The sequence below is a fragment of the Pipra filicauda genome, unplaced genomic scaffold, assembly GCF_003945595.2.
Source record: "Pipra filicauda isolate LSUMZ 115617 unplaced genomic scaffold, ASM394559v2 scaffold508_size1329835_pilon, whole genome shotgun sequence".
NCBI lineage: Eukaryota > Metazoa > Chordata > Aves > Passeriformes > Pipridae > Pipra > Pipra filicauda.
Window position 1 is genome coordinate 724,926 of NW_024104652.1, and position 13,694 is coordinate 738,619.

Below are 13,694 nucleotides of genomic sequence, written 5' to 3' on the forward strand. Positions count from 1 at the left end.
AGCAAAATCCTGGTCTTTTAATAAAAATCACACATTTGATTTTAACTTAAAATGCTGCCTTTCAAAGACACACAGACCTCAAAAGATTTTATTTTTATTCTTCTTTTTCTGTTTTACTGAAGGGAGGCTTTGCTGACAACATTTCACACTTGTTTTCCTCCATGAAAGCACAGATTTCCCTTCACAACTGTGTGTGGATACAGGCCTGGATGCTGATTTAATTTCTTTTTCCCTGCCCAAACCTTACCTCAAAGGTGTGGTCCAGCCTGTACACTGACACAGAGTTCATGGCACTGACAATCTCCAGAACACCGTTGAAATTGTTCAGATCCTGAAAAACCTGCAGGATTTCTATGATCCTGCTCAGCACAGCCACTCTCTCCTCAAAGTTCTCCGTCTCCACAATGCACCTGATCAAAAAATGGAATTGGAGAAACACTGAGAGATAAAACCTGACATTTTGCAAGCTACTAAATCAATTTTTTTCCAAGAAAAACCACACAGCATGCAGATTTTGGCTCTCCTTCCAGAATCTCAAGTACAAATTTAGGTAATTACATCTTACATATGTTCCGAGTTGGAAAGCCAAGAGAGGGTTTTTGGCAGGGCCTGTAAAATAAAACAGCAAACCCCAAGCAAGTCCCAGGGTAAAAGTGGTTAATGCCATTCCACTGCCAGCCCTGTACTTACTTCTCAAACCAAAGAGTGAGATTTGTGGTGTGACGAATCATTTTCAAGAGATTTGGGGAGTTAATTTCCTTATCTTCCTTAGTCCACACGCTGCCAACCAGTTCAGAAGGCTGCACTGCCCTGGGAGGGACAAAACACAACACGCAGAATGCTCAGTACAAATCATAATTTGTAATTTCTGTGTTTGCCTTAAAAGGTTGTTTCTTCCCTTAATCACGACCTGGTATTTTCACAAATCCAATCTGCTGCAAAACAGTACTTGAAACAACTTTTTGACGAGCATTCGAGCACAGAGGGAAACCCATTTTTATCTTAATTGAAATCGGGTGGGTTTGAATAAGCATTTTCAGATAAGAAAAACTGCAAAGGGGCGAGTTTAATTTTCTGAAAGGGCAGGAAAGCAACTTAAGAAGAGCTACAAATTGAAAACGGGAAGCTGAAGCACCTGGGAGCAACCTGCTGGAAAAGTGGCTTGTTTTAGTAGGAAACCCGCTGTCACTGAAGCAGGAATGGATGCTTCACTTTGGAGTTCTAAGACCCATGGATTGTCCTCCTTGCACTTATTTATGTTGTCTGATATGAGATAAAACCTTTTTTTTTTCTTTTATTCCCTTGCATATTTTGATATTGAACAGATGGCAAGGAAATCCCTTCCCGTGAACTCTGGGAGTCGCGGGGGGGGGTGTCGTATTTTTGACCGATTCTGTGAACTCTTTCTTGCTCGATAATAATCTAAGAAATAAGTTAAAAAAGAACCTAAAAAAGGGTGCGTTTGAGCTCAGCCCCACCTGTACAGGTCGGACTCGAGCAGCGTGAGCTGCCGAGCGATCTCTATGGGGTGCAGGGTCATGAGGTCCAGGCTCTCGCTGTGCCCCACGCGCCAGAGGTGCCACTCGATGGGGGGGGGAGGGCTCTCGAAGGTGATGTTGTGGCTGATCCCATTGGCCTGGGCTTTCTTCCTCCTGATGATCTTAGCAATGGATTCCACCCACTTCTTCATGGATTTGCCTGTAAACCAGAAACCATTTAAAAAAAAAAAAAAAATCAAACCAACCCACAGCTTTTTTAATATCGTCTTAAATTTTAAACTGACAGAGTGCAGGGTTAGGTGGGATATTGGGAAGGAATTCCTGGTTGTGAGGGTAGTGAGGCCCTGGAACAGGCTGCCCAGAAAAGCTGTGGCTGCCCCTGGATCCCTCAAGTGTCCAAGGCCAGGTTGGAGCAACCTGGGATAGTGGAAGGTGTCCCTGCCCATGGCAGGGGGTTGAAACAGCATGGTCCTTAAGGTCCCTCCTAACCCAAACCATTCTGGGATTCTATGATTTTAAATGACTTTTGATAATTTAGTGAAACCAATCCCCCCAAAAATTTGAATATGCACTCAAAATTCTGCGTTTCTGCATGCAAATTAATTAGGTTTGTGGTTCTCTATTCCCTTCTTAGGGGTTCTTGCACCTCTATCAGCTGGCAGACAGACACATGTGAACCCAGGTGCTGCCCAGGTGTATTTAACCACATCCTCTGACAGTTTTGGCATGTAAAGAAGTGACCTGTATCCATTGTCTTTTACTTATCTGTCTCAGGATGATATTGGCCAGTGTAAGGCCTGGCAAGCTGAAAAGGAAAACCTGGAATTGCCAGGAGAATTATTAAAAATCGACATGCCAACACATAAAAAAAAATCTAGTTTGGAAGGAAGTGATACCAAACGGGTCAGGTATCCTCTTCTGAAAGGATAATGATTTTCACTGGAAACTTAGATAAATGGGAAAAGAACAAGATGGAAAATCTAATCTCAGTAAGCAACAGGGAAGGAATTCTCTATGGAGAAAGGGAAGGTGACAGCCTGAATCACAGAGTCAGGCAAAGATGAACATACTGTCCAGAAGTAAATATACTTGAAGTATTATTATCCTAATGCTTGAAGTCATTTTTGGTGGCTGTTCAGGCTCCAGGCCAAAGCTTGCTCATGTGAAGGAGAGTCTCATAAACAGCTCAATTAAAGGCATTAAAATTACTCATGTGTGTAAAGACATTCTCATGCCTAAAACCCATCAGGATCGACCAGATTGTCCCAAATTGTGGAATGAGAACAGGACCCTGCTCCTGTACCTCTGACACTGGAAATGAAGGTCTCCAGCCTCTCCAGCAACTCCAAATCTCTCTCAAAGTCGTAAAAATGGTGCTCGACCCAGTGACGAAAAACATTCAATATTCTGAGGAAGGAGAAAAAAAAAAAGTTTCTTTTTAAGGACTTTCAAGGTTTATCCCACAGAAACACCAAATAAAAGATAATCCTACAAAACTGAGTTACAGATTCATGTAGTTGGTAACTATCAAAATACATGTGGACAAAGGAACAGAACAAAAACTGAACAAGGCACCCATGACCACAGAAATTTCAGGTATTTAAGACCTAATTTCCCAGTTTTAGCATATATATATTGGTGTTTTTTAAAAAATCTAATACAAAAAATGCCATTTCTAATGTCTTTTTTTTTTTTTTAATAAAAAAGCTAATTAAGATTTCCCATTTGGTAAGAAACAAAATTGTAATGGTCTCTTTCCTACACACAAATTTCAGCTTCAAAGTTGCTGCAGTTGTTGTTACTGCCCTTCTCTTACAACTTTTTAATGACACAAAAAAGCCATACTAGATCCAATACTTCCTTTAAGGATAACACTAAACTCCCTCTTGATTTTTCCCTACCCTTTCTTAAACAAATCAGTAATAAACCAGCCTCTCAAAGTGAACTCCAACTGCTCCTCTGCCTTCTACACTCAGGATAAATCAGAATAAAAAACTGGTTTGCCTCTTCCTCAGGTAAACAAGTTGAGCTCGCACCTCAAACATTTGATTTATCAAAGTGCTATGCATGACCTTACCTGAAGAGTGAGCAAAAATCTCCTACATCACCCAGGACAAGAGATATTCCTTGTGCCAACTCAACAGGATGATGGGGCTGATGGAGAACCCACGGCCTCGGGCTCAGGGGAGATGGTTCCAGGGAGATGTGGTTACTCCAGCCCTGTGCTGCTGAACTGGGAGTTTTCCACTGGGAAAACAGTGCTAATTGGGTATGAGGATACTGGGTTTGGTGGCTCAGCCCTTTAAATTGGTGGCAAGAAGATCTGAGAGGGACAGGGCAGAGACCTGATTGCAATCTGTGAGTCACAGCTCTGGAGAGGGGCTGGCTTAGCTCAGACAAATGAATTACATCCCTGTGAACACACGGAGAAGTTCCTTAGCTCTCCTCTTCCCAGTGTGTAAGGGAAAAAATAAGGTTTATCCCATAAAAGAACTGCTGCCCAGAGGGATCATTTAGGCTGGAAATCAACACCACCTTCTAAGCAGCCAAGTTTCGACTCAAGTAGCCACTAAAAGTAAAACAGGATCTTATCTAATCCATCTCTGCCTTTGAGATCCAATGGTAAAAAGCACTGGAAAAGCAAGAGAGATTGCCTGGATCTGCTGACTGCACTTCCAGCTTAGCAGCTCCTCCTTCTCATGACCTCACATGTTTTTATGCCAAAGCCACTGCCCTTTCCATGCCTGGGCACTGCACAGTGTCTCCTATGAGATGGGGAGTGCTGGGCAGGGAGGGAGGGATGAGCCTGTTCTCCACCTTGTTCCCAAATCCCAGATCTCTCTGAAGTAGAGGTCAATGCTATTAACAACGCTGGAATCAACAGCTCAAACCCAGACACTTATTTTCAGCTCTAAGACAGTTCCAAGCCACTGGAAACACATCACAGGGATCGGAAAGAGCTCCCAGAAAACAGCAAAGCACGAGCTGAGAGGCGGCTCTCCCAAGAACTGATAACTGTGGAGACTACTGGTCCTGCTGAACCCACAGGAGCTGATAAACTGGGAACACCAAGGGCCTGATAAACAGCCCAAGGCCAGGAGCAAGGTTACGCTGAGGTTGTATAACTTGGAGCACGTTCAAGAAGGTGGTGGCTGCTACATGTGGAGGAAAACTCCTGTATTACACACATCCTTATCTTTTTAATCCTTTATATATATATATATGCACACGGGTATCTGATGGAAAGGGGACCTCTGAGTGACTTTCTCAACACGCTCAAGGTACTGGCATGTCAGTGTTACCCTTCACTTTGAGTCAACTGCTGTTGCTCCAACAAGTAAACTAGGAATGTGTGCCAGAAGAATATCTGAGGGTGCCACTAATAGTAACATTAATAGTAAAATTAATGTGCCATTAATGGTAATCTCTTGATGCTACTCATCAAAACAGTTAAAAGTTGTTCTAGCAGACTATGGTTGTGATCCGTCTCCTCCTGACTCAATCCTCAATCAGGGGAACAATTAGCCTCATTCATGCTAGAAATGCTTAATTGTTCCCCAAATTAGCTTGGTCAGCAAGACCTTGAAGATTCACTGCAGCCACTGCAATGCTGCAGCACAGACAAGAGTCTCCCTGTCTGTGTGCAAACACATCCACGGGGCTGGGAAAGGGAGCAAAACACCAGCAGGGCTGGAAGACTGGAAACAGAGGAACGATCTTCACAGGGCCTGGGAACAAGGAGCCCATTCAGAACCGCTCTCAGCTACACATCCCTCACCCACACCCGCTGTCCACAGCAGCCACGCAGTGTCTGTGGGTGGGGATCACAGCTCTGGGAACCAAAGTGCAGCTCCAACAGCTCCAGGAGTCAGTGTGACTAATGAGAGCATGATCTGGGATACCGGGCTGCTGGCAGACACGGATAAGTCCCTGCTCGACAGCACAGCAGTCTCCAGGGGAGATTAGTGTCTCCAGGAATACCATGTAATCAGGGAACTCGAGTCTGGCTGTAACAAACTGGAAAGCAAATCAACCTGAGCTGCACTGGCTGGACGTATTCCTTGCGGAAGCGCTTCAGGTCGGCGCTGATGGGCTGCTCCCCCTTCTCGATGGCCAGCCTGTCTGCTTCCGTGGGCTCCGGCTCCGGGATCTCAAACCTAGGGAGGAGAGCACCAGAGAACTGATGGCACTTAAGATCAAACACAAAGCCTTTATGGAGGACGTGGGGAGCAACTGCAGTTCAAATAAATTCAGTGTGGTGAGACTCAAGCACTCCTGTGACATCCAGTTCGCCCGGAATTCCCTCCTCCCCGAGGTCCACGCCCGGCTAATTCACTGGTTCTCTGCTCATCACAAGATGTCTAGACTGGGATATAAGGTTTTTAAGGGCCTGCTAGCTTGATTAAGGGAAGATTAGACGAGAGCTTAAGAGCAGCTTTATCACACTGCATTAAAATGCTGTTTACATTAAGTCTGTGTGCTCAAACAAACCGCTCAGAACATTTCTGTCCTTATTTGCATCGAGACCTGGAAGTTTAGCAGTTCACAACATCACCACCCCACAGCCCAGGCTGTGCTCCAGGTAATACCCAGTTCAGGTAACTCATTTAAACTAGGAGAAGGGAGGTTGCCTTAAAAACTTGGATCACTGTTTTAGAAGTTACTGTTTTACAAACTTCACTAAAACACGTGAAACATGACGCTGGGAACCTGAGCAGGGAAGGAGCAGCTGGACTCTCTGATCCCTGTGGGTCCCTTCCAACTTGGGATGTTTATGATTCCAAACACACAAAACTCATCAGGAACTGCAGTGACAGAACAAGGGGGAATGGCTTCCTATTAACAAAGAGTAGGTTTAGTTGGGATATTGGGAAGGAATTTTGGCTGTGAGGGTGGGGAGGCCCTGGCACAGGTTGCCCAGAGAAGCTGTGGCTGCCCCTGGATCCCTGGAAGTGTCCAAAACCAGCTTGGATGGGGCTTGGAGCAACCTGGTCTAGTGGAAGGTGTCCCTGCCCATGGCAGGGGGTGGAATGAGCTGGGCTTTAAGGTCCTTTCCAACCCAAAGCATTCTGGGATTCTATTCTGTGATTCTAAAACCTTTCCATAACTTCAGGAAGTATGACCATTCCTTACCTTTCTATCAGCAAGCTCAGCAGCTCCTGGGGCTTGCAAAAGGAGCGGTAGGTGGTGAGGAAAGTCCGTACGAAATTGGGATCTGTAAGGACAGAAGAAGAAAATGATGGGAGTGTTTTGGTTTTTTTTTTCTTTTTTTAATCCAATTGGAAAATATCGGAAATAAAATACACAGAGAAAATTTTAATGTGCGGAAAATCTCCTCTAACACCAAAAATATCTAAATCTGCCCAAGGCAGGGGGGTAGGGCAAGATGGTCTTTAAAGTGCCTTCCAACCCAAACCCATCTGGAATTCCATGAAACTAATACTCAAATACATCAGTTTATTCAGGAAAGGTGATAAGAGCACAAGCCATCAAAATCCATCACACTTTAGGACTGGATGAGCTGGGACACACAGACAACACAGCTGAGGGTAACTTGCACACTGAGCAGCTGCTCAATACTGAGCTTTAAATGCTATTTAAAAAAAATTATTATAGTTTCACAATATGTAATCTTAATTTCACAAAAACAATCACTTAAAAACCGGGCAGTTTTGTAAAAAGCACAAAGGAGACTGTTATTATTTGCAAAGTTTAACAAAAATTGCACAGCTTCTCCTTTCAGCCTGTGACTTTTACCCCAAAACTGAGACCTAACGTTTTCCTCAACATCAGCACTTCATACAACTACTTCAAGGTTTCATTTCTGTGCCTTTAAGACAGTATTTCACAGCACAGTCTGCAAAATGCTGGTTGTGCTTTGCATCCTCTTCAACACAGGGACTTCCCAGAGCGGCAGGGTGAGTATAATAAATAAAATAAATATAACTTCCAACTTTTTTCTCCTTCCACAGACACACAGCCTGTAACAGCTCCACTGCTTTAGCAACAATGATCTCAGGAAACACACTATTGTGGGAGTTTTTTGGGGGTGAAGGGTTTGCACACCCAAAATTTTCTTACGGCTTTGCCAGCAATGCCAGGCCATTTACCAATAGATTTTTTTTCCCCCTGCAAATCTTACTTTACATTTAATTATATGCAGAAAAATCCAACTAAAGATAATAGGATTAATTTCCTTCCCCATAGAACCATGAGCTTAAAAAACATCTCTAGAGAACCGTGCAGGATACCTGCATACATGTGGTACGTCAGCCTCTCGATGAGCTTCACCACCGTCCCTCCCTTGATGATGGGAATGCCATTCCTGCTCTGCAGGTTGTCCTCAAACACAATGTTCTCCTCAGAGTCCTCCACGACGAAACGATAAACGTTTGGGCTGGGCAGCCTCAGGGGCTGCTCGTTCTCCTCCTGCAGCAGGACTGAATCCAGCATCCTGTCCAGGGTGCTGCGGTACTGCAGCGAGATCAGCGCCGCCATCCAGTTGCTCTTCTCCTCGGCGGACTTGGCAGCAAACAGGACGCTGTTGTCATCCTTAGACACCAGCTCAAAGGCATGTTTGTATTCAGGGGTGTCCTCTTTGTCAATCACCTGGATTTTCCTCATGATGATCTTCTCCTTCAGCCTGTACTCGGCGCTGCTGTAGCCGGGGAGCCGCGACTGCCCGTGGTTGGTTTTGCAGCTGATCATCAAACCGTCGAAGAGGAAGATGTGCCGCTCGTGCTTGGCTCCTATTTTGGTCAGGCCCCCTTCCATGATGAACTCATTGCAGCACTGCCCAATGTCTTTGCCTTCCCAGCCATCAATGTTTTTCTGGATCTCGTTCATTTTCTTGATGGCCAAGTGTTTGCTCCTTATCTGTCGGTGGTAGAAGCGACAGACCGGCTCCCTTGAGAGAAGAACAGAAAAGGTCACAACGGGCACGTTCCACGCCTGCCATCCCAAGAGACCAAAATAATCAGCTAAATTAACTGCTTATACATTATTTTTTCCCCTAAATATGCCCTAAGTTCCAAATAAGCCACAAGCACTGCTTTGGCTGGGGAAGGGAGTAAGATATCCACATTATTCTCTTCGAAGTGGGGCGTGAAGGTTCTGGGCTGCTGCTCCATTTACAACGAAAACTGTCAGAAAGACATGCCTGGAAATGGGAATATATAGATTTCCTGACAAGGAAAGATGATTTATCTCCTTCCCTGCCCGTTTTGGGGAGGCAGGGTGTGTCTGTGCTCACCCAGGCCGCCGCCTCGGGGAGTGTTTGCTGTAAATGCGCTCCATGCTGCACTGCAGGTTCAGGAGGGCAGTGATGGCTTGTTTCAGGCATTCCCGATCCTCTTCATCCTCACTGCATTCCTGCAATTGCTGGGACAGAACAAACATTTATTTTCTTTCAGATTTGCCTCTTTTATAGCAGGGAAGGAAGGCTGGCAATCATTCTCACACGGTGTTATCTGTGGTGCTCGGTGAAGTCAGTGATTTCAAGCCAGTGAGTTATTACAGAAGCCCCTCAAAACGAGCTGTGCATGAAACTAAAAATATTTGTCAGATATTCAGGAAAAATCCATGGATACTCAGCAGGAGAGAGTTTAAAAAGATCACCCTTTACCCTTCAATGAGAGCCAGTGCTAATTGTCAGTTATTATTTTTCTTGTTACCTTGTCAACAATGTCCTGTTTCACAACTGGTTTTATTAAAGAGTTTGAAGGTTTGAAACAGCCCAGAATTAAATGCTGGTTTATGTGACTGTGTATATTCCTTCCATGAGTTCCTTTCAACAATCCAGAGCAAATTTAAAGGACAGAACGAGCAAGCTCCTCTCTTTGCTTCTTACCACTCTGAATTCTGCCACCTTCAGCAAACTCACCTATTTCAAGAAAAAAACGTCCACTTTGCACGGTGCAAACTAACAAGAGTCAAAAAAAAGGTCTGCGTTCAAGATTTGCTTCTACAGCAAAATGTAAAGACGGTGAAAATCAGCGTATTTCCTTTTTATAAAGACTAGATCTGTCTCCACCACGAGGCAGAAACTTCCTGAACTAGGAAATTCCACAGGTTTTCACATCATCTCCATCCAACTGGCAGCAACATGCCTTGAGTGAAGCCTAAAAGTTCCTGGTTTTGGTTCTTTAAGGTGACACCTAAAATACTACTGATAAAAATAAAAGATTTTTTTTCTTTTTTAACCTCTTTCACCCTCAAGATTGTATGAGCCCCTCCATGGCAGGGTGTGGAATGGGATGAGCTCAAAGGTCCCTTCCAACCCAAGTCATTGTGGGATTCTATGAGTTGTTTGAAGGAAAATTCAAGCTAACAAATTTCTGGGAAAAATCATGACAACTTGCCACGCATGGATAAATTCTGGACAGACTCTGTTTTACCTACATACTTAAGAGAAATCTTACTTACACTCACTCAGCATGGCAGAGCCTTCTTTTCCTTTCCCCACTACGTTCCCTCAGCAAGGATCCCTCAGCTTCCTCTAAAAGTAATGGAGAGAACAGGATTTGACCAGCTTGGTCCACTCCATGTCATTTCAATTACTAAACTTTTTAGTTTTCACATGCCCAAACGACCTCCATCTTGCAGAGTAAACAAATCAATGTTTCATGGCCCAAAATTTCCGGGAATTTTGTGAGCTGAGGAACAGTACAGGGAAGGGAAAAAAAATCTGTGGAAATCCTACTTTTCCTTACTGTCAGCCACAGAAATGCAAAGAACGTAAAAAAGGTGTGAAGTGCAAAATCCTAAAGGTGGGGAAAGCTCCTCAGTCTGATAATTTCATGTTTTGGGTTGTTTGATGACAACACAACGAGTCACGTGCAGGAATTCGGGATAATCTTGTGCCTGGGAGTCACATGAGGAGGAAGGATAAACTCTCTATTCCATTCAGGACCTTTATCCTCTTTCTTAGGCAGAGACAAGGCCCTGATGAAGATCCTGCATGTTTTTGCACCGAGGAGGAAAAGTTCTACAGCTGGAAGGAATTTTCAAGCTTTTCACACTTTAATTTCATTAATTTTAGTTTTGGTATTTAACAAAAAAGCAAATATTTGAGGCCTGTGCTTTGGTAAATCATTATTTTATTTACCTCCCAGTTCAGAAGGGGTTTTTTGGTAATTTTATGTGGAAGTAAAAGTCTCAATCTGAGCTTCTCTCCCTACAGAAACCATGAAAATATGAGTATTTTGTTGCTTTTTTGCTTCCATTTTGAACTTTTTCAATCATAGTTCCTAGAGACAAACACAATGGTGACAGAGTAGCAATACCAAAGGTTTTCAATATGTTATATATTAATATTGTTGAATAAATACTTTCTCTGTGCCTAAAAACACGCTGTGTTTTAAAAATCTCTGCTGTCAATTTAAGATGTTTTCAAAGTACAACATAAAACTCAAATTTTAAACCTGTAACTAAAGGGATCATAACAGAAAACTCTGGATTTACCATTGATACAGAGTAATATTTCAGATTTTTGTTCTCTGCTCACAAGGTTGGAAAGGCTCAAGACAGCCAAGTGTCAGATCCTACTCAGAAATCTTGTGTACTGTGGGTAAAGATCAAATTTAATAATTTTCACTGCTAAAATTATCATCTTTCATGCACCCTCCTGCTGTACTATCCTTCAAAATGAATAAAAAGCACAACAAAATGATTTTGCACTGTCTGCCAGGCTTTATTCATCAAAAACACGAGGAAAACTCCACTCCAAACGAGGACAAACACCACACACTTTACACTTGTAAATCCAGTTGAAGGCTCAGATTCCCCCCAAAGCTGCAGCACATGATTTCATTCCTAAATTTCATCCTGATGCACTTTCCCAGCTCTAAGACACAATGGGTCATTAATCAGCCTGACCTCCAGCATAATGCAGGTCACTGATCCAATTATTCAGCGTGAAAGAGGAACATTTTGGGAAGTTCCAGGGAATTATCGTGGTTATGGGAAGGGAAGTTCCACTATTTTGAAAGAGACACTTTATCTACAAACCCACAGTGCTCCCTTCACATAAGGCTGGCAAAACTGTGGAATTGTGGAATTGTTGAGGTTGGAAAAGCCCTCCAAGATGATGGAGTCCAACTGTTCCCCCAGCACTGCCCAGGCCACCACTGCCCCGTGTCCCCAAGTGCCACATCCACGGGGATTTTAAATCCCTCCAGGGATGGGGACTCCACCCCTGCCCTGGGCAGCTGTGCCAGGGCTGGACAGCCCTTTCCATGAAGGAATTTTCTATAATATCCAAGCTAAACCTCCCCTGGTGACCCTTGAGGCCTCTCAAGTTGCTTTGAGGCAACTCTTGTCCTGTCCCTTGTTCCCTGGGAGCAGAGCCCGACCCCTACCTGGCTCCACCCTCCTGTCAGGGAGTTGGGAGAGAATTAAGGTTGGTTTTGGGGTATTTTTAAGCTTTGTAAACTACTTCCTAAAATGACTATCAACAGAAATGCTTAAAGATTTAAAATTTACTGAGACCACGTGTATTTAAGTATATTGCAAGGTGTCCCTGCCCATGGAACAAGATGGTCTTTAAGGTCCCTTCCAACCCAAACCCTTCTGGGATTTAAATCTTTCCACAAAATACTGGTCATCTGCACACTGCAGGTGTGTGATTCATGGGACAAAATAAATCATCCCTCACTTTTCTTTATCTAAATCAGCACATGCAAAAAAAAATCACAGCAGACATACTGAAAACAAGACTGAACTTCCAAAAAAAAGGAACTTGTGCTGAATAGATATGGTATTAACATACTTGCTAGATTTGTTACTATAGATATAGTCTATGTGGCAAAGTTTCCCTTTCCTCCTTCACAGCAGTAAATCCTTTGAAATCCAAAGGAAATCCATATAACACACCTGTACAACATGGCCAGTGCCACTTTTTTACACTGAGAACCTAAAAGAGTGATTTCTGTTGCTATTTCCAAATGTCAGCTGCAGCCACAGGGTGTTTTACCTACTTAAGTCCATCCCAGTTGGTTAATAATTCACTTACCCCTAAAGCATTACAAACTTTCTTTCCCAACACAATGGGGCAAACAGAAACTTTTGTACATTATCCTCAGCTACTTCCATTTAGGACTCAGGACAAATGGTTGAACATTAAGAATGGATTATTCTGAAATAATAAGCTGAGCTGCAACTGGAGTGTGACTTGAGACTGAGAATTTGATCTGGGTTCTGTTTAGCTGCTTGTGAATGAACAAAAATTTAGCACTCAAGGAAAGAAGAAATTAGATTTTTATATTCAATTTTTAACTATATTAGAACTCAAGGTTTGTTTAATAAATTATAGTTCAAATGCTCATATCAGAGCAACAGATGCTTCTGAAGATTTCTTTACATGTTTTTACTTTTCAGACATTTAGTGACCAGCATCAAATGTTTTTAGCTCTTTCCACTTTAAGAAGAAGTAAGCAACGTCTTAACACCTATTTAAAAGCTCAGATTCTCCACATTAATAACTGGTTTTATGAGAAATGAGAGTGTGGCTTTGTTTACCTGTAGTAACTCAAAGTAGTGCAAACAGTGATAGACTGGGATGAGCAGCAGGCGAGGGAGGACGTATTGTACAGCTTCTTTAAACCCCTCAGCAGTGGACTGAAAAGGAAGAACAAACAGGATTATTTACACTGAAATACTCAAATCAGGACTGGATAGGTCTGGCACTGGCTAAAGAGCAGTCAGGGCTTCCACATAATCAAATAAACTTGTCACAACTCCCCCAAATTCCCTTTTCTCCCAGGTATGTTCACTGTGCTTCCATTACATCCAACATAGCACCAAAATATGGAGCTCTCATCAAGCACTGAAGAAATTAGTATTAATATCACCCTGAGAAAATGAGAATCACAAGTTTATTACTTAAAAAATGATAAATCTTTTCCCCTTCCCAGCACTTAACTAAGACAATAACTCAGGTTGTAAGATGAGATTTTTCCAAAGGACGATGAAATTCCTGCCATCTCCCACATCAGGATAAATGTTGAGCAGAAACTGAATTACCTCACATCCATTTAAAAAATTATCTTTCTGCCTTCACTCCACAGCCCAGAGAAGAACTGTGAGGGAACATTCCTAAGAAAGTCTTTCTATGGTGATCACAGAATCACAGAATGGTTTGGGTTGGAAGGGACCTTAAATCTCATCTCATTCCACCCCCTGCCACGGGCAGGGACA

General features: G+C 43.1%; 1 protein-coding gene across 1 annotated transcript in view; it reads right to left on the bottom strand.

The window, feature by feature from the left end:
• SOS2 (SOS Ras/Rho guanine nucleotide exchange factor 2) overlaps positions 1-13,694 on the bottom strand; it is a 42,652-nt gene that overhangs the window by 6,481 nt on the left and 22,477 nt on the right. The window contains exons 8-16 of the mRNA XM_027744420.2: positions 13,017-13,115; positions 8,752-8,879; positions 7,751-8,406; positions 6,633-6,714; positions 5,534-5,656; positions 2,803-2,906; positions 1,479-1,698; positions 691-810; positions 248-410 (exon numbers count right to left, since the gene is read on the bottom strand). Coding sequence (XP_027600221.2) covers positions 248-410; positions 691-810; positions 1,479-1,698; positions 2,803-2,906; positions 5,534-5,656; positions 6,633-6,714; positions 7,751-8,406; positions 8,752-8,879; positions 13,017-13,115 — 1,695 coding nt within the window. The remainder of the gene's footprint in view (positions 1-247; positions 411-690; positions 811-1,478; positions 1,699-2,802; positions 2,907-5,533; positions 5,657-6,632; positions 6,715-7,750; positions 8,407-8,751; positions 8,880-13,016; positions 13,116-13,694) is intronic.